The 24,629-nt window shown below is 53.9% G+C and overlaps 2 protein-coding genes across 4 annotated transcripts in view; one reads left to right on the forward strand and one right to left on the reverse strand.

Annotated features, from left to right (window-relative positions):
- MMP21 (matrix metallopeptidase 21) overlaps positions 1-2,640 on the forward strand; it is a gene marked incomplete at its 5' end in the record, with an annotated part of 7,513 nt that extends 4,873 nt beyond the window's left edge. The window contains 4 exons of the mRNA XM_004680957.1: positions 761-908; positions 1,226-1,513; positions 1,977-2,149; positions 2,341-2,640. Coding sequence (XP_004681014.1) covers positions 761-908; positions 1,226-1,513; positions 1,977-2,149; positions 2,341-2,640 — 909 coding nt within the window. The remainder of the gene's footprint in view (positions 1-760; positions 909-1,225; positions 1,514-1,976; positions 2,150-2,340) is intronic.
- A 1,600-nt stretch (positions 2,641-4,240) lies between these two features.
- EDRF1 (erythroid differentiation regulatory factor 1) overlaps positions 4,241-24,629 on the reverse strand; it is a 30,890-nt gene continuing 10,501 nt past the window's right edge. For 2 of the 3 annotated variants that reach the window (XM_012723831.1, XM_004680958.2), the window contains 16 exons: positions 23,516-23,663; positions 23,334-23,442; positions 22,956-23,067; positions 21,485-21,745; positions 19,495-19,566; positions 19,043-19,193; positions 17,021-17,209; positions 16,530-16,730; positions 15,153-15,371; positions 13,348-13,571; positions 12,168-12,326; positions 11,604-11,753; positions 10,092-10,245; positions 7,890-8,005; positions 6,939-7,090; positions 4,241-4,946 (listed from right to left, as the gene is read on the reverse strand). In XM_012723831.1, coding sequence (XP_012579285.1) covers positions 4,790-4,946; positions 6,939-7,090; positions 7,890-8,005; positions 10,092-10,245; positions 11,604-11,753; positions 12,168-12,326; positions 13,348-13,571; positions 15,153-15,371; positions 16,530-16,730; positions 17,021-17,209; positions 19,043-19,193; positions 19,495-19,566; positions 21,485-21,745; positions 22,956-23,067; positions 23,334-23,442; positions 23,516-23,663 — 2,574 coding nt within the window. In that variant the 3' untranslated portion in view covers positions 4,241-4,789. The remainder of the gene's footprint in view (positions 4,947-6,938; positions 7,091-7,889; positions 8,006-10,091; positions 10,246-11,603; positions 11,754-12,167; positions 12,327-13,347; positions 13,572-15,152; positions 15,372-16,529; positions 16,731-17,020; positions 17,210-19,042; positions 19,194-19,494; positions 19,567-21,484; positions 21,746-22,955; positions 23,068-23,333; positions 23,443-23,515; positions 23,664-24,629) is intronic. The other variant, XM_012723830.1, reaches the window with a different exon arrangement.

Genomic DNA, 24,629 nt, shown 5'->3' on the forward strand with positions numbered 1-24,629 from the left:
CCGCCCGGGGAACGGCCTCGTCCTCTGCCCGGGGCGACCCGACTCCCCGCACTGCCGGCTTCGGGGCGGTTTCTCCCTCGGCAGTTGCAGGCCCGGACCTCGCCCATCACCCAATCACCCCCACCACCCTCCCGCCCCTTGGTATCGCCATTCTGGGGTCGAGTCCAGGGGTGATTTGTTCATTTGCTTTTTCCCCTTTGAATTCCACCGAGTGAATTGCCTGGCACAGCGCTCCTCTGACTCACGCCCCCTTCTAGCCACGCTGCTGACGGAGGGCCCCATCCTTTAAACGGCCGGGTAGTACCCACTGCACAGCGGCCACGCACCTTGGCCCGCTCAGCCCCCGCTGGCGCCCGGTTTGCCTCCACGTGGCAGTGCCGTGGGGGTGGGCGTGCGCGTCTTTCTGAATGTTTTCACACATTGTCTGCTGTGAAGGAGAATGAGACGGGCGGCGAGAGCCACCTGGGACCCCACGCTGGGACCACGCAGGAGGGGTAGTCCCTGGAGTGTCCAGGAAGGGACCCGGGAAGGGGGCGAGGGGGCAGGAAGCAGCTGCAGCGCCTTGGGGCCGAGGCGGAGGCGAGTGGCCACAGTGTCGCTAGTCAGGCTGGTCAGTCCGCTAGTGAGACGGCCCCGGGCCTGCGAGCCATGAGCGCCGAGCCAGGCTCCCCGCAGGGCTGGGCCCTGCTGGCAGGGAGGCGAGGGCTGGTCAGGAGGCGGAGGCCTGCTGGTCTCCGCAGCCGCTGTCCCGCATACCCAGCGCCTTGCTCGGAGCCCCCGGGCCCGGCCGGCATCTCTGCAAACCACACACCCGCGCTTAGCTGCCAAGGCGACTCGTACCTGCTGGGGGCTCTCCCCCCTCGCCTCTTCGGGGACGCCGGACCCCGGCGACACAGCCATGAGGCTTCGTATTGCAGTTGATGAGGCAAGAGCCCCTGGAGGAAATCCACGGGCAGTTTCACCCTGGGAATCCCGTTGTAAATTTGGTCCCAGTTTTCCTTCCCACGTACGAGGAGGGCGTTAGCTCAGAAACCTGCGCAGCGGCCTCCAGGTGGACTCCCCAGTTCTGACCTCTGGGCTGGCCGCACATCTCAGAGGTGCCCAGCTGGGACTGACGCTGGGGCAGACACCACTGCTGAGTGGGGCCACCGGGTCGCAGCCCTGCAGGGTCGTAGAGTTAGAAAAGCTCCTTGAACGGAACGTGCTGTTCACACGCACGTCCTAGTCACCCCAGCAGTCACGGGCAGCCTGAGGGACCGGCCCGCCCCCGTGGGCCTTTGTGAACACACTGGACGTCGGGCTTCTCGGGATGCCACTGCCCGAGAGGCGCTGCGCGGCACCACCGCCCGGTCCGAGCGGTTCCGCGCCCTGTGCCACGGCAGCCGACACGCGGGAGTGGGCCGGGCAGGGCCCGAAGGGGGCGAGGACGGCAGCGGCCGAGCCGAGCAGCACTGCCAGGCGCCATCTGCCAGGACGCGGGTCGCTGGGCGCTCTGGACCCGAGGCTCAGTCGGGCTAGACCGGGCCGTCTGGACTTGGCCGAGTCGCGGCAGCTGTCCTTGTGTTCTTGTAACACGGTGGCGCAGGCGAACAAGATGCTTCTCGATGCCCGGCACGGGGTAGAGTAAGGGGCACTTTTTCCCCTGCAAAAGTGGAGTTGTAGTGAGGCACAGTGACGGTTCAGGGGAAGCGCTGCACCCGGCAGCCAGGGGCACCCTGAGAGTGTGAGGAGGGACGAGGACCCCCGCGCTGCTGCGCCAGCCTCGTGCCCGCCCCGAGCAGTGCCACGGCAGCAGCCACCTCCCAGGGGACCGGGCCCTGGGAAACACACCCTCACTTGCGGGGTGGCCTCAGCCGGCCCCTCCCGTTCACCCCGGGCGCGGGGCAGGCGGCGGTCAGCAGGCCCCTCCCGACAAGCGTCCTGCCCACTCCTGCGGTCGGTGAGTGACGCCTCTGCGGTTCGGGTTGGGCTCTCAGGACATCACTACTGGAGGTACGACAGTGACCAGGACCAAGCCCACACGGAGGACGAGCAAGGCCGACGCTACCCGAGGCCCATCTCGGAAGGCTTCCCCGGCATCCCCAGCCCCCTGGACACGGCCTTCTATGACCGCAGGAAGCGGCTCGTCTACTTCTTCAAGGAGGCCTCTGTGAGTAGCGGCGCCCCGCCCGCCGTCCCCTGCCTGCCCAGGCCCCGTGGCCCTCCCGGAAAGCGTCCCCGGCTCTGCAGCCCACGCGGCACATGGGTCCCCCCGCCAGGGAACAGTGTGGCGCCCCGCTGGCTGGCCCCGCGTGGGGGCGGCCCGCAGCGAGGCCCGCCTCACGCCGCCTCTGCCCGCAGGTGTTTGCGTTTGACGTCGACAGGAATCAAGTGCTCGGTTCTTATCCCAAGAAGATGACCGAGGTTTTCCCGGGCATAGAGCCAGGAAACCACCCCTTCAGGAGCATCGACGCCGCGTACTACTCGTACGCACACAAGTCCCTCTTCCTCTTCAAAGGCAACGCCTACTGGAGAGTGGTGAGCGACAGGGACAAGCGGCACGGCGCCCGGCTGCCCGCCAACGGCTTGCTCCCCCAGCGGCCTATCTCCGAGGCCTGGTCTGACGTGTGCGACGTCCACGCCTCCGCCTTGAGCGTGTGACCCGAGAAGCGGGCAAGGAGTCGGAGGGCCGCCCCCGGCGAACGCACGAGCAGCGCCTGCGGGACTGAGGCATTCGCTTTACAGATACTTCAGCCAAAAGCAGCCGTTCAGCAGACTCACGGAGCGCCCGGGCAAGGCGCCGGGGCCTCCCGAGGAACCGCTCGCTGCGCGCCCTCTGGCCACGGCCAGCACTGACCTGGGTGGCCGCCGCCCAGCACTGTCCTGGGTGGCCGCCGCCCAGCAGGGCCCAGGAGCTCTACCTTCCAGCGCCCGACTGCGCAACTCCCACAGGCAGCCCATGCTGAGGCTGCCAGCTAAGGACACACTGCCCATACTTGTAGTCCACCCACCGTCCGGCCCCAAGTCGGGCTTGGCGGGGTCTCGAGCCTGCCCTCACCGCAGCCCGGGGCCTCCCTCCTCTCAGCTCGGGTCCCAGCACCCGGACCTGCGCCAGGGCTCCGAGCAGGACAGTTCCCAGCGCCCCCCTCCCCTTCACGGCAGGAAACGTTTCGTATTCGTGGAGGACCAGTGAGACCCCCGAGGCTCGCGTTCATCTTCCACCACCAGCCTTCCCTCGGACGTGCGGCCCTTCGGCTTTCAGAGCAGGGGCCAGGCTTCCTCTGCAGAGCCCGACGTCTCGCGTGATGACATGGACAGGATCGGGCGGCACGAGCCTGAACTGGGTTGTTGTCTGGATGGCCAGGCCACCCACATGGCTCTTCTCAAGGAACAACGAAAACGAAGCAACTTTGGTCAGCAAATGACGCCTTCTCAAGACCTTTTCCTCCCGCGCAGGATCTCCCATAGCATCGCTTTGACAAAGGAAGACAGCTGGAGTTTGTCTTCTCACTTCACAACCAACCTGCCCTCGCCTGAAAACCGCCAGCAGCACGAGGCCGCCGGACCAGCTCTGCAGACTCTGGCCGCTTCGACCAGAGGCCGACCCCTCTGCCGTGGCGACCCAGACCCCAAGCTGGTCGGCACACGTCGGCCTAATCTCGAGTGCGGAGCCAGCCCCACGCCCGCGGGCAGCAGCGGGAGCTGCCCTGAGAGGACACCAGGGACTCTGCAACTTACAACTTGGACGCAACTTGTAAGCTTCCATGATTCATTTCTGAAAACCGAGGCGACTCTGTCCCTCGATAATGCAAGTGACTCAGACAACTGGCAAGAGGTGACCTGCCACGCAGTGGCGGCTGTGGCACAGCAGACACACTCGGGAAGCACGCTTCCCCAGACGACGTCCAGTCCGGGGCACCCGCCCCAGGGTGGGGCTGTGAGCGGGCGCCAGCCTCGAGGGGACAGAGCGGCGAGCAGCGGCGGTTCCCATGCTGGCCAGGTCGGCCCGCAGAAGCATGCAGGACCCTGAGCGCGCTGACCGGGCCGGACACGACGACCTCTGAGCAGACAGAGGTGGGAGCTGCGTCGGAGAGCAGCCTGACACGAGCCGCGTCACGGCAGCAGCGATGGAGGATCCCGGCTTGTAGAACTCAGCAGCAGAGCTGCACTTTGTCTTGATTTTTATTGTGTGAAGTTTATTATATCAGCTCAGACCAAAACTGAAACACACAAAGACCTCTTAAATAAATAATTTATTTATTCAAAATAGTTTTCTTGCCTTATTCACAGTTTCAAGTTTAAAATGAAAAGGAGGGGGGAGAGTACCTATTCCTGACCCACTGTGTACAGTCAGGCCACACGGCCGCTCGGGGGCTCCTGTCCCAAGCGCAGAAGGACAGCGGGTCTGTGCGAGCCAGGAGGAGCCAGGTGGATGCACAAGAAGCTTCCTGAACCCGTGTGAACCAGCAGGCCATGCGGCAGACCAAAGTAACATTTATACAGGCAGCTGTCTCAAACCCGGGTAGCTCAGCTTATCAAAACCACGCGACAGCGGCGCTGCAGGCTACGCACACGGGCACCGCGTGCTCCCGCCAGACACCATGCTGGGCGCTCTGCTGGCTCTGATGTTAGCACTTCGAGTGAGCGCCCGGAGAGCTCCGCCCTGGTCTGTCACAGGAGAACGGGCTGCGCTCCCACTGCCGCGCCTGCGTAGTGGACACACCTCTCACGTTTAATAACACGAAGCACCGACGGACACAGCAGTCCTGAGCGCGGAAGGCACCGACAGCGTCCCTGCTGCGGCCACCCGTCACTGCCCGGCGGTGCCGAGGGCCAGAAGGTCCAGCAGACGCACGAGGACGTCGATCCTCTCCGGCAGAGCGGTGTTCCTGTTAGCTGTTGCTCGCAGAAGCTGGGAGTAAATCTGCTTGTTGGTTCTGAGGACGACATCCTCGTCGATGTTGCTGCTGGGTTAAAAAAGAAAGCCAGGTGGTGTGAACAGCGATGTCACCGCCAGCTCAGAGATGCGTCCAGACGTATGCTAAGATGTGTCCATTGAAACCAACTGACAGTGACGAGGCGACAACAGTTAGCAGCTAAGGTGGCATCTGAACAGGAACTGCTCCCGGGATGTGCCCCGCGTCACCCTAGCTGCCCGCCTGAAGACAACGGGTTGCTGCTGGGACTGCCACCATCACCCCTTAGATTTGTTCCAGACCTCATCCTGCATCATCAGTCTCTATCTCCAATCTTGCAAATCGTTCCCACAATTTGTGGCCTGAACCACGAACTACTCAGTGGGGGCCATCGGCTCGCAGGGTTAGCTTTTTTCCCAAAGGAAGGCCGCTACATTCTTCCATTTGCCTTTTTACTAACCTTCGCCAGACAGTAAACAAACAGGCCTGGCAGGGACAGCCCACAGCTCTGAGGGCTCTTTGTGCCATGGCAGAGCGCTGCCCAACCTCAGAGGTTCCCTCTACTTTCCACTGTATTAAACCCCAATATAATCAAAAGGCCAAAGGCTCCAATCTGCCAAAGCCATGAGTATCACAGCCAGCATAAGAGTGGAGCCCAGAAAGCAAAGTGAGGCCCGACAGGCAGCACTGGGCTCCGGCAGGCAAGGACACGCCTGCTCATGGCAAAAAGGGAAAGCTCACTGCAAAGTAAGTGCATCCACAAGCACCACAAAGCTGGCACAGCCGCTAGGCACGCGTTCAATCCCCGGCCAGGGAGGGACCCCCAGGGCCCGGCAGACCTCTCCCGTCTCCCTGCTGCTCCCTCAGCAGTAGAGACTGCCTGTTCTGCTCCCCACTGTCTCTGGCGAATCCTCCCACCACCCCTGCACCTCTGGCCTGTACCCCAGTTCTGTATGCAGAAATAAACAAGTCTTTAAAAAAAATAAGCGCCATCTTAATTTTCTTGGATTCCACTGTGATTCTTCAGCTCTCATAGACAATAAAGATTCTGATTATTAAGCTTGATTGATTCTTTTTTTCTGGGGGGGTGATGAGGAAATGAAGATCGTACAGTGAGACAATATCCTTTGTATAGTCTCCATTTCCTTTTTCTCCAGGGAGAATGCTCTTCCTGGTGGCACAGCAGCCGGGCAGCGCCAGCTCCTCACCACAGGTCAGCGAGACGCTGTTCTCTCTGCACTCAGAGGAAAGACCAGCACCACTGAGTGACCGGAAACTTCTCTGGGGTTCGCAGCCTGCCAACATGCTAACTGTACTGGCACAGTGTCACATCAGGCTGTACCTCAATAGCACTTAAGTCTTTCTAAAAAACCAGCTTTAAAAAATGAACACAAGTTATTTTAAAATAAATCACCAAAAACAAGAACTTTTATAAAGTGTATTACAGAATACTAACCTGAATAAATAAGTCAAAGGATCTTTGAGTAAAAGAAGTCACTTAGGGCAGACACACAGACTGACACGTCTGTAAAGTATCCGAAGACTGAACTATACCTGTTAGTGATTCAACTGTGAAACACAAGTCTCATTGCTCGCGTATCTTATCCTTCATTGCCACCTTGTGGAAACCAACAAAATTAAAAAAGTACAACGTGCTCACTGCCATGAAAAGGCAGCGGCAAGAGCTGGATGCTTTCACTGTGCCGCCCGCACCAGCTCCCCTGCTGGGGCTGCACTGCCGCGCATTCCCCGCGCGGCTGCAGGGCCCGCGGCCGATTCCAAAGCAGCGGCTCTGCAGGGCGCCCTCGGGGTGTGCCAGCTGGGACGTCTCCCACTCTCCGAACAGAAGCAGGACCAATGACAAGTTCGTGGCTGGCTGAATTCATCAGAGAACTGGGGTCACAGGGCGAGCGACCAACCCGGAAGCTAAGCAGGGGATTCTCAGCTTCATTGCACCAGCCGGGCACAGGCTGGCGGACATGGGCTGTGGGCTTCTGTGGGAAAGGCGCAGGGCAAGAGACACCCACAAATACCAGAATTTACCTTGTTTTCTTTTTGGCTGCAGACAGCAGTTTGATGGACTGGAGGAGGAGGAATGACAGCCGAGACTCAAATATACTGAGGAGCTTTATCACCTCTTCCCGGTTAAGGCTCGGAGAAGACTCGGCAGCTGGAGAGGTCTCATCACTGTTGCGCTGAAAACAACACAAGGTTACCTCACCTCAGCCACTGACAGCTACAGCTTCACTCTGAAGTGAAGAAACCACGGTTCACTCATCAAGAAACTTTTTTAGCCAAAAACAAAAGCAAAGCTAAGCATTTTCCCCCCAGGGACAGCTTGGGAGAGGCTGCAGTAGGCCTTGGCCTTTTCCTCGTCCACTTCCCCTGAAGTCATTTGGACTAAAACACGCTAACAAAAGGCTTCAGACCTCATAGGCACAGTCAGAACAGAAATTAATCCCTCCAAAAAACAAACCCTGACTTTCTGGCATCAGATACTAAAGAGCAAGATGGCAACGTGCCCTGCATGGGTTGACGCACCAAGGTTAAGGGTAGAAGGCACCGGGCTGCTGCTCCGTGGTGACACCGAGAAGCTTCTAGCGGCAGCTGGAACACAGGCTGCCTGGCAACCGAGAGACCCTCAAGGAGCGCAAGCCGCAGGCTCAAGCCCACCCACTCTTGAACGGCTCCTGGCAGTTCAGGGCGCTGAGAAGTCGGCGCAGCCTTCACTTGCCAACAAGAGTACAGCTTTGTGGACCGCCGGGCCCGCTGGCGAGGGCCTGGGCCTCACCGCAGCACACATGACAGGTGACATGTGCAAGCTGCTTTAAACAGCTTGCTGCTCCCACCGAGGACAGGAGTCCTGCCGAAGTGTCTAGGTAGCGGTATACATGCCGCGCACACAACATGCACACACCTGCGAACACCCCTGCACGCAGTCACCGCTTAGCTTAATGCACGTGGGAAACAACGCTGGGCATCTTTTCTGTTTACCTGGTCAAATTCTTCTACAAGCTCCTTCCGCAGGAGCTGGAATGCTTGCTTGGTTCTCACCATTATGTCAAGAGCCCCGGACAGTGTCTTTAATTTTCCAACATTGCTATTCTGGCCTAGAATAGTAAACACAAAGCGATTCTTCCTTTAAAAACAGATCTAGAGTCCATTCAGTATCAGATATTAATGAAAACTCTGATTTTCAAGGGCTACACAGGCAGCTCATGAGAATACTAACACACCTTCTCTTCATGCTTAGCAATTTTCCCCAAAGAAGGGTATTATGTCTACACAGGTTGCTAAGGTGAGATGATTTCCTGCCTCACTGTTTCACTCTGCTGGGGGAGAGCTCAGCCCAATTTGGAGGAAGAGCCAATATCCTAAAGGTGAGTCAAAGGGAACTATGGGCCAGCTACACAGCCATGGCCACCTCAGGGCTCTGAGCGCTGGTCCTACCTGCAAAATAAACACATTCTGTTACTGTGCAAACTCAGCAAGTCACTATTCAAGGGCCTCTGGATACTCGTCCACGCCTTTAGAGACCACAGCCCCGTGCGCCTGCTCCGGGAGCAGCTGCTTGTGACTGGGCACTGTAGGAGGAGAACATTCTCCAGACAAATCTGGCTTTGGCCTGGGTTAGCTCTGTGATCCTCTGTCCCTTATGGTAAGAGCCTCTCCGCTGGCCTGAGAGGCCCTGGTCACAGCCTAATGCTGTCCTATTTGACGGGCAGGGGCCCCAGGACCTTGACAAGTCAGTCATGAGGCAGTTAACTCTGTCCACTGGAGCCCTGGTAAAAACACAGGTCTGAGTGAGCTTCCCATAGGTGATGCTCTGTGAGCCCTGCAGGACCACGGGAAGCTTCTCTGGGTTAAGTTGCCAGGCATCCCCCGGCCTCTGTCCTGTGCGCCCCCCTCCTGTGGACGATTGTCACCATGGCCCTTCTCTGCTGTGGACAGTGGCCGTGACCATGGAATCTCACTCCCAACCTGCTGATAAAGACGTGGGAGCGGTTGGGGGACTGAGACTGGGGAAGGACTGCTGTTTTCTTCTCCTTTAGGGCATAATCTGGATAGTATACGAAAAAACCAACAGATGATTGTGGTGTCAATGTAGGCCTCGGCGCCTGGAAGGCAAGCTACTGGGTGCAGGGGCAGACAGCCAAGGCCAGGAAGCTAAATCTGAGCTCCATGTACCAGAGAAAAAAATACCAGGTGTAATGAGACACAACAGAAGGTGTTAGAAACTAGAGCATCTATGAACCTGGTTAGCAGAGGCCCCTTAGAAGAACCATTTACAGTATTTTTCTAAGGTACTGAAAATATTTTTGAATAGAAAAAAATGGCACTGTCATCTTAGCAATTCTGTATCAATTATTTTCTATGAAAATGATGCTTGCTCATTCACAGGAATTTAAACAAAGACGTAAGTGAAAACAGACCACCCCCAATCTACCCCCAGAAACAGCTATCAATTCTGGTCACTGCCCCATTCACTCAGCGAGGTGACAGACTGTCAAAAGTCAACAAGACACTCACACAAAAAAACAAACAAAAAAACACTTCTAGAAATTGTTGTGAATAGATAACACACACTAAATTAGAATGTGTAACCTCCCAGAACTGGTCAGGCACCACGTCCTACACATCCTTCCAGGGACACTGGACAGTCATGTACAAGTTAAATATTTAATTTTGTAGATGAAAACAACTGAAATGAAACCAAACTACCTAGTTCAAATTATGGTATCTGTTTTCTTTACCACACAAGAGCTTTTCTCAACTCTCCGTCAGTAGAAGGGGAGCCAGGCGACTAGCAATTAGAAAAACATCCTCCCAACTTCTCTTCACCTGGTCTGGAAACAGAACCCAAAGCTGCCAGCTTCAGCCCTGTGCCAAAGGAATTCATTGGGGTTGGTCGGCTTCCCGAAGTGTGCATGAGGACCAGCTCTGTCTCATCTTATGTGCCACAGGTTAAAAGGCTCAGAGATCATCCCAGTGCACCTCGTTACTGAAGATAAACGAAGGTATTTCTCTCAACTTCAAAATGCACTTTGAAATCACAGAGACTTCTGGCTCTACCCAAAGACATTTAATGGGCAAACCGCAAAGCAGACGGCATTACTTACAGGCAGGAGAGACCCACAGGTCTGCCTCACTCTAAGCCCCTGCACACAAACCTGAGAAACGAAGAGTAAGACTTACTGGTCATCTGAAACTCTGCGAACGCTACTCTCTCTAACTGCACTCTAAGAAGTTCGCATGGAGCATCTTTCAGAAGCTGAAAAAGCTTCCCAGCTTTGCTGTAATGTAGATCTGCCAGCAGCCGGTGCTGCTTCCTGAGGTGTTCATCACCAACCTAGAACCAAAAATATAGTAAGAGACAAATCTCAAGGCTTGGGACTCCAAGTAACTTCTTAGTCAGGTCTGACTGCACCAGCAAATGCTTTTCAGGCCCCTGCTCCTTCTGTATGCCTTACCGTTCCCACTCTTGCATTCGCACATTTAATCCATTTCCACTCACGTCTGTGCGTGGTATCAGAGGCATGTGACTCCAGTCTTTTGAATCTGGACACCAGGCTGTCTCAGCACTGTTTGCTAAAACCCCACCCTTCCCTGATGAACACTTCAGCTTGCATCTCCCCAGAGGGTATATAATGCCACCTGGCAAAGCTGAATTCTGTGGCAAACAAGGGTAAGTGCCAAGGCCAGCTGAAAGTAGGGGGAAACCTCTCCAGAGTAGGCAGGACCTCGAAGGTCAACATTCTCAGAGGATTAAGCCCACAGCCAAGGGTCGACGTGGGCTGTTTTGTGAGTGGCGAACAAGGAAGGAAGGGGGCAAAGAAAAAAAAGTCCGCCCTACAAAGGGCTGCAAAGACGCTGTAAGGCCCGCACCGACAGCAGAAGGGAGGCGGCCCCCAAAAGGCCGTCAACAGCCATGGAAGAATACGCCCACTTTCCTGACCCTGCCTTTACGGAGTCCCTAGCAGGCAAGCTGCACACACAGTCAGGGACAGAACACAAAGGAATGGACACACCAGGACACCCAGGCAGCAGGTAGGTGGGTGCCTACAGGGCTCAGGGGTCTCGGTGCTCTTCTATTCTTTAACCTCCAGTGATGGGCACAGGGGTTTCTTTTCGTCATTCTTTAAACTGAATGTAGGCTTTCCGAACACCTTCTACAGGCTCTCACAGGCCTGCTCTCGTCCACAAAAGAACGCAGAAGATGGGAGCAGGACACCACCAAACCTGCCCAGCCAGGCCAGCAAGTGATTCTGCAAGCTCAGACCCAATTCAGGACAGCAGAGAGAAACCTGGCACAGGTGAGGGGCACGTGCCCACACCGCCCATCTTCCTGAAGTGGCGTGCAGACCAGGGGCTCACCCTGCGGGGTACACCTTGCTGTGCTGCACTTTGCAGACACGGCGCTTTCCGGAAGGGGCCCCTCGCCCCCCTGTGGCTCCTGAAGGCCAGACGTGCTCCACATCACCCGGCAGTGCAACGTTCTTCACTGCGTCATGCTGTCAAGGCAGAGTGCGATCGGACACTTAAGAGCCTCAGGTAAAGGCAACTTTTTCAAGTTATGGAGACCAGACAATTCCTGTGACCATCTTCACTGAGGGATTCTGGGAGCCAACTCACAGCCTCTCCTGAGGTGCAAGCGAAGTTCCACAACACAGGTAAATGGGCTTGGTGCCCGCTTCAACCGAACTGTACCTGGTTCCTCAGGCAGCTGTGGTACATGGAGGCCAGCCGATGGTGGATGGTGGCGGCACGGTACTGGCAGAGGGGCTGCCGTGCCGACACCGCGTCCACATCACAGTGCTTCAGGGATTTCATCATGGCCTCGCTGACCTCCTTCTCAATCTGGTTTTCAAGGGGGAGGAATAAGTCCACAGTCTTGTGTAAGTATTTTTAAAACATTTAAATCAGGCCAATGAAAGACAATACAGGGGCTCTCCCTGGTGATGCAGGGGTGAGTCTCAGCACTATGAAGCTATCACAGCCCCTGCAGCACGAGTTCAATCTCTGGTCAGGGAGTGACCCACATGGCACGGCAGACCCCCCCTGACCCGCCCACTGCTCCCCTCAGCAGTGTGCTTTGTCAATTTGCTGTTCTGCTCCCCACTGTCTCTCGTGAATCCTCTCACCCCCTGTACCTCTGGCCTGTACCCCAGTTCTGTATGCATAGATAAATCTTAAAAAAAAAAAAAAGATAATACAAGTAGTTCAGACTTAACAAAGGAGCAAACCATCCTCTCACCCAGCAATCACTGTTACCTGTTCCTGAGCTTTTCTAGAGAGCGGAGCATAATCCTGCTGCAGCGTAGCCATAGTGAAGTAGGTGGTGGACAGCTCCCAATTCACCGAGTCCCACACCACTGGGTGTATGTCGCGTGTTCCCAATGACCTCAGCGCTTTCAAGTAGTAATCAACAGCCTGAGAGGAAGAAAGAACCAGACCCACTCCGACTTGGCTCGGCTCCACACCCCACCCCACAGTTAGCTACCCGCAGGCGGCAGCTTATCTCGGAAGATGTATAAAAGGGCATTGTGAGAAGGGAAACTTGAGTCAATGAAAGATTTTCACAAAGTCACACAGAGGGGCTGCGAGCTGCCCACACCCCCGCTCCAAGCCGTCAGTCGCTCCTGGGCCCACGGACTCAGGCTGACGCATGAGGCCGCCTTCTCCCTTTTTCATTTTAAATAAAGCTGCAGTTCACCTACCTAGTAAACTAGAAGAAAAGTAACCTGACAGGGTCTACAGTTTGCTGGGCTTTATGACAAAAGACGACAAGTAACCCACGCTTAATTAAATCCGCCCTCACCCTTAAGCAAAGCAAGTCGCCCTACCACGCAGCCGGAGCCCGCGTCCCCGAAGGCGAGGCCGCTGTCCTGGCGAGGCCGACTAGGAGGGAGCCCGGGCGTGGCCCCTCCCGCACCTGCGTGCATCGGTGCCAGAAATAAAAGAAACTCCGTTTCTGTATTTGGTGGGCCGTAACGTCTGAGTGATGCTCCTGCCGTGCAAGGCTCACTGGCCGCCAGCCTGCTGCGCATACTGGACTCGCCCTTTTCCACTGCGCTCTCTGCTGAGGGCAACACTGCACTTCACACACGACCCAGCTCTACGTTGGGATTTCTGCTTGCGTTAGGCTGGGAAAGCCCTTTCCTAGCCGAATAAATTTATGCCCGAATCCTCTTCTAAATACCTTTACAAATACTACTTCTCCTCGTCAGTCTTTAATTCATTTAACCTTTACCTGATCACATCAAAACCATTTACTAAGTAACCATGTTTTCCTCACCAGCACCCCTACGTCAGTGTCTAAGTAAATCCCCTGGCTAGGCTGTGCTGTGGGCAGCTGCAATTACTTTTTCTTTAGATTTTACTGACACAACAGCGAAGTTTAACTGGCAACTAGGTGTAAGTGGATGAGGCCAGGTGTGAGCAAGCGTGTTACCTTGTTGTAGTACAGGCCTTCCTCTGGGGAGAATTCGCGCTTGAACTCGTCCCCCGCCCCGCAGTGAGCCTGGGCACAGATCCGCATGAGTCTTCCCGTGTTACACAACAAGAGAGCAGTGTTTGTTGCATCCTCAATTGACTCAAAGTTGTGAATTCCCTTTTCAAAGCAAGAAAAGCTTTTTTTCCACAACTGTTGCTCTGCAGCAGACACACTTTTGCTCACTTCACCAAAACAAAACAAAAAACAAAACAAAAAACAAAACTGTAAGCTGCTGTATGCGTGTTGGGGGGGGGTCCACCGGACCTCCCGCTGTGAGACTGCTAGTACGCGCTGGCCCCCAAAGGCACGCTCACGCCCTAGCCCTCGGCAGGGCTGTCACCTGGGAGGGCCTTCGGGGAGGAGAGGGGCCCCAGCCCACCACGCCTGGTGTCTTTACAGGAGGAAGCGACACCAAAGGCCCGTGGGGCGTGGCCAGGTCCTGTGTGCAGCCCAGCGAGGCGAGGCCTCCGAGCGAGCGCCCGACTGACCGACACCCTAATCTGGGAACAGCTGCTTCTAGGTCGCGAGGAACAGATTTCTGCTGCCGCCCAGTCTGTGGAATCTTGTTATGGCAGACTGGGCTGATGAACAGAACACGCAACCCCCCCACATCAACCTGCTGATAACGCGAGGAAGTCCCGACAGCGGGCACAGCACTGCTTTACCAGGACTCCAAAGGCGTGGCCCCGCGGGTTTGAAGTCGCACAATCTGCTTCTTCTAATTCTCGGGTGTCTGACTCCCGCCCCAGAGCCTCCTAAGCAGCACAGGTGCTCCAAGAGCGACCCACTGAGTCCCAGTAGCTGCGGCTCTAGCTCAGCCCTTTCCCCGTCTCGCTGCCTGTCAAAGCCTCACACTCATCCATTCTCGAGGCTCCTGCTGACCCCTGTGGATGGTTCCCACTGGCGGCTTGCTGGTCCCAACAGCCCTAAACACACACCTCCTCTTCACCCCCATGCCCTCGGGTGCGTCTGAGCATGAGCCCAGTTGAACCAACGGTCCCTGCCTGAACCACACAAGATCACTCACTGCTCTCTGAACACCCAGTGGCCCAAAACCTCTGGCTCTACTCAGTCAGGCAACCCCTGTTCCCGTTCCCCAACTGCCTGTCGTCCTGGACATCCTGCAGGCCAGTCAAGGTGGCCAAAATCGGCTTTCTGCACCTTGCTGGTGGCACAGAGGTTAAAGCCCCAGCACTATCAAGCTATTGCTGGCGACTGCAACATGAGTGCAATCCCCAGCCAGGGAGCAGCAGACCCCTCCTACCTCCCTGCTGCTCCCCTCAGCTGTAGATGTTAGTGGATCCGCCTGTTCTGCTCCCCTCTGTCTCTAGAAAGTCCTCTTACCTGCCACACCTCTGGCCTGTACCCCAATTCTTGTGTGCATAAGTAAATATGCTTTCTTCCCAAAAGTATCTCAAGAAACCCCCAACTTCACTAAGCCTCTCCTCTCCAGTCCTGTTACACTGCCCCAGACATCAGTGCTCGTATCTGGCTTCCTGCTGGAGGGCCATGTCTGTCACAGAACCAGCACACGCTGGCTGTGCAATTACCGCCGAACTGATCGGGACGGGGACACAAGTACTGAACTCCAAGGGAAGACGTGTTCCATCTAGTTTACTAAGGAGCATTTACCAATGTCTAGCGCTGCACCCCTTTATGGCAATCACTCCCCAAAGTTCTACGCTTGAACACGAAATAAAAGGGGAGTGTTCTAACACTTTGTTGTCTTTCGGCAACAAAGACAGGGTCACAAAGAAACTCACCGACTCTCTCACTCTGTAGTGCAGCGGCCTGGTTCATGTAAAACACACCGATTTCATTTCTAATGTTTCCCATCCTCTTCAACACTTGGATGTAGTGCTCTGGATTCTGGCTTTTTAAGTCACTGAACTGCAAGATTTCGTTCGCAGCCTCGTAGCATTTGCAGCTAACTGAAAGCTGGCTTTCTAGGTCCGTGGACAAGTCAGTTGCCCAGGCAAAGCCTTGAGAGAGAAAGGGAAACGTCAGCAGGTACCACACGCCCCTCGTGTCTGAGTAATTTGGGGTTTCACAGATAGAACTTAAGTTCAAAGTACGTATTTCTGGGACTCTCAGCATTCTCTCAGTGTACGAATGCTTGACTCAAGTGTCTCCTCTTGCCTCTGAACCCCAACCGAGCCCCAGGGTTCAGTGACCAGGCCACAAGCTACCGGACAGACCACAGCGTCCCACTGTTGCCTGGAACTGGTCTAGCTCTGCCCTTCTGACGACAGAACTAGCTCCAGAGAGGAAGTCCTCCGTGCTTCCAGAGGCTGGTGGTGTACGGCGGCCTGCTGAGCTCAGGGCATTAGTTCGCTGAAGGAGCGGCAGTTGGTCACGCCTGAGACTAGTGGGAAATGGAGCACAAAGCCTTAGACTGGGGCGCGCAGGGGGCGCCAGGGCGTGGACTCTTGGCCCACCCCTAACTAGAGTATCCACCTCACAAAGGAAGCTTTAAATGAAGATAACGTGAGTGCTGTGGAGACGCTGAGTTTTCACCACTGTGTCTATTAAAATGATTATTTGTAAAGAGAAGGGTAGAAAAAAGGCAAAAACTAGAAAATACATTTCCCTATGCACTTCTGGGGAAGGGGACAGCCAGTGATAGAAACAAACCTGAGAGCACAAACGTGGCAGGAAAGACGATCTTGCGCCGCCTTTCCTGCCTTCATCTGGGGGGGCTGCTGTCACTGCACTGAGTGGGGGGCAGGGCCCTGTTGCCCGGATTTGATTCTCTTTCTCCTTCCCGGTTTTGGGGCCAAACAATGCCCAGACAAGAGCTCTATTAAGACAGCCAGCTGCGAACTGGGTTGAGGACAATGACCTCGTCCACGGGCACAGCCTCACTCCATTCCCAGACTAAGCTATCGCCTGCCAGCAGACTAAGGGTTGTTGAGAAACCGCACGGACGACACTTGCATGAAGTCAGTCACTGCTCTCAGGCCGTACTTCAGCTCTAGCTGCGCGGTGAGTCCTTTCCAAGCCACTTTATACAAACACACAAGATCACACTCACTTTTAATTCAAGAAACGAGTGACATGAGACAGCAACATCAAGCACTGGCGCTTTCCCTGATGCAGCCGGCGCACAAGCTGGACGCGCCGTGCGCCTGGCCACTCACCCTGGCAGCTGGACTCCCGGTGCAGGCTGTGCAGGATCTCCTGGTCCTCCTTGGTCTGGTAATTGAACTCCTCCAGGTGGGCGGCGCGGTTGCTGGCGTTCTGGGCCAGCATCAGCTGGATGTCCCCGCAGAGTGTCAGGTACTGAGACAGGAACAGCAGCACTTCAGACAGCATGTTAGTGCAGAGGCAGCAGTACGTGTCTGCGGGACGCGGTGGGGAGAAGACACTCAGGCACGCTGACCGCTCGTGGACACAGAGTACTTCGCGGAGAGCTTTGCAGCGCTGTGTCTACGCTGAGTTTATCTTGCCAGATACACACATGGCTTCATGTAGCTCAAAGCGAAATTAAATTAAAACTTTCAGAGCAGAAAATAAGATACCAGACAGGGCATGTAAGACTTGAAGAGTTGTTTTGCAATTAAACTCACGAGAGAAACAGGAGTAAACTTTCCGTGTGACTCGGCGCTCCGGTCGCCCTCCCAGGACTCACCGTGGCTCTGCAAAGCCAGCTTGATGTAGCGCAGCGCTCGCCCATACTTCTGCAGACTCATGGCGGCGTCCGACAGAACGTAATAGGCCTTCGACGACTTGAGAATCAGCTGGAGCTTCATTTTATGTTGCCAAGAACCAGGGATCATTCCCGACTGGCTGGAGTAATGACCCTTCTGAAGGGAGCCCACTAGGACACCAGGAAAAGGCAGCACGTTTTATCTGAATGCTAAGTCTCACTGTAAAAAAATAACTTACTGACTGACACACGCAAGGCTTCCCTCCCCTGCAGCCGTGCACTCTGCCACCACGTCCGGGTCACCGCCGTACTGAATACTCACGACCGACCTAGCCTGCTGCTCCCGGGGCAGCTTCGGCCCACCACCCGCCCGCCTTCCGGCCCAGTGAGGCCTGTGCGGCATCTCGCCGACGGGTGTGCACAGCACCGCCTCCTCGGCACGAGCCTTCGGCACCTTCCCGCTACTCCCACGCTGCCCCAGCAAGGCGAGCCGCTGCTCTTGCCCGCATGGACACCCCCTTCTGTCTCTCGTCTTGATCTCTCCAGCAGGAATACGATGTCCGAACATTCGGTCGGAAGAGTCTAGCGTTCTATGCTCTACGCTAAGCCGAGACCACTGCCATCTACTTTATCCAACAAAAGAACAGAGAGTTAGGCACCAGAAACAGGGACAGGAGTCACCTGGTGCCCTCCCTTAGAGACCTCACTGGCCAGGAGGATGGTGACACCAGCTCCCACAGAGACACTAGGCAATTATGTCAGTAAGAACCCAATCTGTGGGAACATCACCGTCCCACTTCAGTTTCTCTCATTTTATCAGAAACAGGGCGAGTCTTGCAAAGCAATGGAAAGTACTGGTCTCTCTCATGGTCTAATCTGCGCCAGTGTCTTTCTCCTCTGCTACACACTTTCTGTGTGAGGCACTGTGCGAAGTCTCTGCTCACAAATGAGTGTGCACTAACCCCATTAATACTAGAACACCACAGCAGCTTCAGGACACGCTCACAGAATGTACAGTGAGGGCGCCGGGGGTCCTGAGTGAGGACACAGGTGAGCAGGGAACGTGGGCACCTGAGCAGGATTTCCAGTGGGCGGGGACGGGCGAGACAGGAAAGGCACTTCAGAGAACACCTGGGCGAAGGCAGAGGTGCCCGGCGGCCCGTGCGTCGTCCTCACTGCTCCACCTCCACCCAGGCACCCAGCAGGCGCCGCAAACAGGCTTCCTGGAAAAGTACCCCTTCCTCCCCCCATGTTAATAAAGGAGAGAAGTCTAGTATTACTACAAACCACAGGCTTTCCAAACACCTTTAAAACAACTAAATAAAAATGAGGGGGAATTCAAGTTAGAAAAAGAATACAGCTGAGAACAAAACCAACGAGAAACTCATCAACACTTCTACTTCAAAGTCCACGTGCTCTTCAAGAAGGGCAGTCCCTGGCAGCACGTCAGACCATCTGTAAGCGGCAATTCTAGCTGGCCAAGCGCCAGCGGGACACGACCAGTTGTGGACGCTCAACGATCACCCGCCCACCCCTCTACCTGGTCCACTGCCACGCGACCCTGTAACTGCTTCTCCGGCTGGCAGCACCGCCGCCTCCATCTGGAAAGAAGGCAAGGCCAGCAGGCGTGCAACAACTAGCCCGGCACGCCAAGGCCTGAAGCGGGGCACTCGGCTCGAGTCTGTGCTCCCAAACATGCAACTGCTTTACTGAGGCGGAAGTGTTAGGCCAACCCTGCCAGGCTGAGGACAGCCGTCCCTCCCAGCGGGAAGGACAAGCAGCGGCTCCTTATATTCTTATCAGAAGTAGCTAAGAAGGGCCAAAATTGCCCTGCTTTGTATTATACTTCAAATGAAAGGCTACTGTCCCCCACTGTCCAGTCACGTGGTGCCCTTTCCTGGCTCCTTTCAATGAATGCTTTGACATGAGGTAGATCTGCCACTGGTAAGGAACTAGTATAGTGTGCTACTGAAAAAGCCTTATTTGCACATCAATTCAACTTACTTTTGTCCAAAAACAAGGCCATCTGCTTCTCCAGACCCTCAGGACCCCCCCCTGCGGATTCGTCTTCATATTTTAAGGGGATGGGAGTGCTGGGGTCAGCCGCGGGAAGGCCGCTTGCTTTTTCAATGCTGCTGTCCACAGACTTTAAGCCCTTTATTAAAAAAAAAATTTTTTTCGGATACATGTAGTGAAAGTCAGATGAAAACATTTAAACATCAAGCAACATCTGGACAACTATATGCGTGTCGGAGAATTTGTATTTTGAAAACAGACTAAAAGCCACACTTAACCTGAAGAGCTGCAGAAAATTAATTTGACTTTCAATTCATGCTTAGAGGGAAAAACCAATCACAGCAGACGTCCTCTCGCAGGGAGCACTCCGGTGCCAGCCCCAGCAGCCTGACCCCAGCACAGCCACCCCCCCCCCCCCCCCCCAGCAGATCTGCACTTGCCTCCAGCACGTAGCTCAGCACCAGCCTGCAGCGCTCCTCCGTGTCGTGGCACGCGGGAAAGGCGCAGCTCGGCTGCAGAGACAGACAGAATCATCACCACGCCACCAGTGCCGCACCCCGCGGTTTCTCGCCTGGAATCACTAAAGTCTGCAAATGAACACTTTCGAAACTGGCCTGGGGCTCAGCTCAGTGAGGTTATCTGGTAGGAGTTATTTACTGTGTTAACCGCAGTTTAAATTGATATGAGCATCACTAACAAAAACTTAACAAAAATTTTCCAGCCTTCAAGTTGTTGTCAGTGCTCGAAAATGCAGAAATAATTCTATTACAAAGAAGTGAGAATCTACATGGTAACGTTTAGATGAATAAAAGCTTTCTCTTAACAGGTCAGCTCAATTTCTAATGAGACTGATACTTGGTAACAGTTAGCAGGAGCACAGATTTAACAGCGAGTCAGTAAGGATCACGGAGTCAGTAAGGATCACCAATGGCCTCACTGTGTAACTTACACGTAACTGGGAGCAAACCCAGTTACCCATCTCCCTCTCGCCAGCGGCTTTAAGTGTAAGGGCCTCTGCAGGGCCTTTTGTCTTGGTGAGAGCTGCAAGGCTGAAATTACTGTCCTCCTCTCACAGAAGAGAAGCAAGCACAGAGGCTGAATAATGTGCCCAAGAGGCCCAGCGGTCACAGGTTCTAGAGACAGGGCGACTGTTCTTTAAAATCAGCATCGACAAAGCGGTGCTGACTGTGATGTGCTTCTATGAACACTACACTCCATTTGGTTTGGTGCTTCAAGGTGCCAAAAAGTGCTCAAGTCTGCGGCAACTGTACACCCACACTGGCTTCACATGCCATTACCATGAGTCCAGGGCCCTACATCACAGTATGTGCAGCTTTTGCAATGAAGAACTCTGTCTATAATCAGAAAAACGTTTACTCATATACTGTGAGAACTTTAAGCTGAAAGTATTTACTAAACTTTACATGGACAGTTACTAACTTTTCCTGCAGTTGACACAGTCAAACACCGGCTGAGCACCCACTGTCTGTTCTGGATACGGGAATTACAAGAGCGGCCACCCTTATGCACCCGTGCTCCAGGGAAAGGAGGCAGATAGACGGCGCCCAGGCACAGGTCCCTCCACAAAGGAGCTGAGGGCAGGTGCTGGCTAGGGTGGTCGCGTCTCCTGGAGGAGGTGGCGTTTTGGCCAAGACTTACAGCTCAGAAAGAAGCTGTCAGGAGAAGACTGAGAAGGTACTCGGTTGAGTTCAAGTCTGAGACGAGAAACGGGCAGACGATGGGGGTAAGCCAGAGGGGAAAGGAGAGACCAGAGGCGGTGGGATAACAGAAAGGTCTCGAAAACCTACTTAGATTTCAAAGTTCCCATCTGAAAGTTAACTCAGCTTCAATTAAAAATCATCATATAAATATGCTTTCGTTTTAGTTCAGCCAGAACTCATTTTTGGCTGACCTGGATCTAATCACAGAAAACTGAAACCTAATTTCACTGTCTGGACAAGTATGATGGTGGAGGCCTGGTCGAGGCCATCTAGCTGTGGAAGCACAAAGGGCAGGGAGGTGCTGGGGTCTCTGGCCGGGCTTGGGCATGGCTGGGTGCCATCAGTCACCGAGCACGTGGAGAAGGGGCCACTTACCCACCAGTGACAGACACTGACCCTCCTCTCCTGCCTGTTCACCAGGCCCCTCAGCACCGTTTCCAGCAGCCAGGGATGAGGAAGACCTGCCACACTGCTACTGGAGAGGAAACCTGCACGCGGAAACGGCTCTGACGTGGGCTTTCCACACCCCACCTCAGGCGGGCATGTGGGTCACTGCCCCTGAAGCAATAACTAAGTCCAAGACGTCACAGGACTAATTATCATTAGACCCTGGACCACGAAGAATTACGGAAATGAAGCCATTTTTTGAGCGGCTATGTTCAACTAATAACTGTTTGCTTTCGCACAGATAAAATTTCAGTATACTCACTCTGATTTGATGAATGGATTTGTACTTTTCTGGAACTGACAATTCGCCAACAGACTTAATCACAGCTACTGCTTTGTTATCATCTGATGGGTCAGAACTCGTGCTGTCGGGGCCATTCTCATCACTGTCTGGCATCTCCTCTTCCTCTTCGCTATAACTTTCATCAGAATTCTCATTTAAAGGAGATTCTGAACTTTCTTCTTTTTTAGGTTCATCCAACTGAAAAAGTTCTGAAAGCATGTAATTGGCTGAAGCAATAATCTTATAAAAAGAAAAGAGGAAACATGTATAAATGACTGTTACCAAATTGAACACAATAGGTGTGAATTTTACTAATGAGTTTTTGTAGTTCTGAACACAGGCCATTTCCCTCACAAACAATAACCGGAGAATGTTCTAGTCCAACTTGCCAATACCCTGAACACGCTGTGTAAGACCCTCAAGAGTTACGTTTCTGAAATTATTCCAAACCCAGCTCTCACTCCCTAAAAGATGGCAACTTTATTTCACCAGAGACAAAAAATTGGCATGTAAAGTATCATAACTAAGCTGAGAAACCAGATACCTGCTCCACACAAGCTATGAATTCCTAAGTATTTATCTCTAATGGTCAATTAATATTTACTTTCTTACCTACAGTTCTACAGAAGAACCCCCACAAAGCTGAAAAAGGGAAAGGCCCGCCCCTATCTCTTTGAATTAGTACTTGTCCATCACTCTTAATCACAGATACCAACTTTCACATACAGAAGTCTCTCAATTCCCACTGAACACCACATCTCACTGGAATACCAACACAGCAATTAGATATTCAAGTCAAAATGTGCTCTGCCACTTTTCTTCAAAAGAATTCTCTGAGTTTGGTCTCCAGGAGAATCTATCCAACTGGATGTGGCTACACTTAACTTGTATCTTTAAAAAAAAATTGAATAGCCTACCTTTTCTGACAAATAGGCTACAACTAGCATTAGAAAAATACAACTGTCAAGTTCAGAAAACTGAGAGGCAGGGGGAGCTGGAAAGCTGTGGGGTACATGGTAAGATTATTTTAAGAGCAGCTCAGAAGGTGAACCTTACAGGTATTTAACAAGGTCCACTCCTATAAATGGTGATTTTAAAAGGTGCCACAAGATAGTTTTCCACATTCTAATAATGATAATGGAAAAAACCAGCACTGCTGTTACATTAAAAGGGCTCGGTATATAGACTAGCCCCAGACGCCCACTGAGCCACATAGGAAATTTTCTAGCAGTACATTGAAAAAGTAACTTCTGATGAATTTTACTTATTTGAAATAGTTTAATATTTAGTCCATAGACAAGTGCCCAACATCCTGCCTTCACCGTCATCCCCGAGAGGCACGGGTTTGCTTTCCGACACAGGGCCTGGCTGGCGCCCACGCGGGCATTCCCACCACAGCTCCCTGCCAGAACACCAGACTTCTCAGAAGCCACACAGGTGAGAGCCTTACTTGAGGATGTCTGCTTTTGTCCAACAGTTTAACACAATTGAGCAGCAATGTTCTAATAGTCCCATAGTGTTTCTTGTTTTGGTTCTTCTTCATCATCATGTTGCAGGCAACCCTGAAAAAACGTTTACATCAACTTCACTCTCCAGCTGTCCTCTGCAAGACAGTCTAGGCATGCCCTGCCTTTCTGCCTCAGAAAGGCGCCGAGAAATAAACTCGGTACTGTAACCTCCCCCCCGCCCCCCTTTAGTGAATACTCGCACACTCGCTCTCTCACACCATTTCTTCATAAAAATCCAAACCAAAATGCACGGCGATTGGCAGCCTTGGTGCAACAGTGGCTGAGCGTACCCCCACGTGCACCATGTGCTGGGCACTCACTTGTAGAGGAGGATGGCCACCGGCATGGTGAAGGGGTTCTGGTACTTGTCTTCGGTCTCCTCGCACAGAGTGGTGAGGTCATAGAGCTTCACAATGTCGCTGCCACTTGCTGCAGAGAATGGGAGACCCTCATCGTACGCTGGCTACTCGCACACTCGGGGCCCACCCCACCGCCGGCCTACCTTTAAAGAGCCAGTAGGTGTGTCCTTCTTTGGTGCAATTGGATTTCAGAAATGATAAAATGTTCTGTGCAATGTCTTTTATGACTTTAGTAGAAAAATTAGAATTTTCCAAGTTGGGAATCTCTTCTGTCTTTATCATCTCATACTTCTGTAAAACATCGACAGCAGGCGGCTTGAGGAGATCTGGGCTACAGTACAGCACTTACTCAAGAGCCATCTCCCGCACCAGCCCTGCGGTCGGAGCCAAAGCAGCACAAGAGCTGGGGCTCTTGGGTTCTGACCCCTCACCACCCCAACTCTCAGAGGTGCCAGGCCCCCACCCCAGGGGCCTTGGCGCGCCACCGGGCTGTTCTGAGGCGTGGCAGTATGGCCGCTCTGGAGCTCAGCTCCGGGCACGCACTCCTGTGTCCGTCTGACGGTTTCTAACCAGAAGAGTGGCGGGTGAAGACAGACTTCCCCCAGTAAGCTTTTTTGAAGTATCTATTCCAGTTCTAGCGTCCCCCCACCACTGTACTTCTCTGGAGCTATGGCCTTGACTCCCGTACAGAAATGGAGGGGCTGACCGTAAAGGCTGTGTGGATACCACCATTATCCATATTTTTTCTGGCTTCTGTTTTGCTCACACTGCCTAACTTCCTCTTTGCACATTTTCTGAAGCACTTGAAGGCTAGAAACTCCAAAGCAATTGGAAGGTAAGACCAAACACAGTCAAAGGTTAATTTTCATCTACTCGGGTTCATCAAGTCACCACCTCCTTTCTGGAACGCTCCTTCCCCGACCGTGGGCTGCACTGCGCGCCTCTCCCTCCCTCTGCAGCCACCCGGGGAAAGGCTCCAACGTCCGCCTCTCTGATCGATTCCCTTGGGGACAAACTGGAATAGAAGCTGGCAGATGGCGCCTCCATTTACTTCTCTGGCTCTGTTTTCTCTAACGACTACAACTTCAAAATGCTCACTGGACATTTTTATGTTTCCTCACACTGAAAACATGAACATATATAGCACCTCCCTGCCTGAATCGAGGCACCGCTCCCATCTGGGGCCATGATAGCGGCAGCATTATTCTGGTCCCTGGGCCCTGACTACCTTCTGAGGCTTCTCCCTCCCCTTCTCAG

The sequence above is a fragment of the Condylura cristata genome, unplaced genomic scaffold (assembly GCF_000260355.1).
Source record: "Condylura cristata isolate star-nosed mole 26May11 unplaced genomic scaffold, ConCri1.0 scaffold00011, whole genome shotgun sequence".
In the NCBI taxonomy this organism is placed as follows: Eukaryota; Metazoa; Chordata; class Mammalia; order Eulipotyphla; family Talpidae; genus Condylura; species Condylura cristata.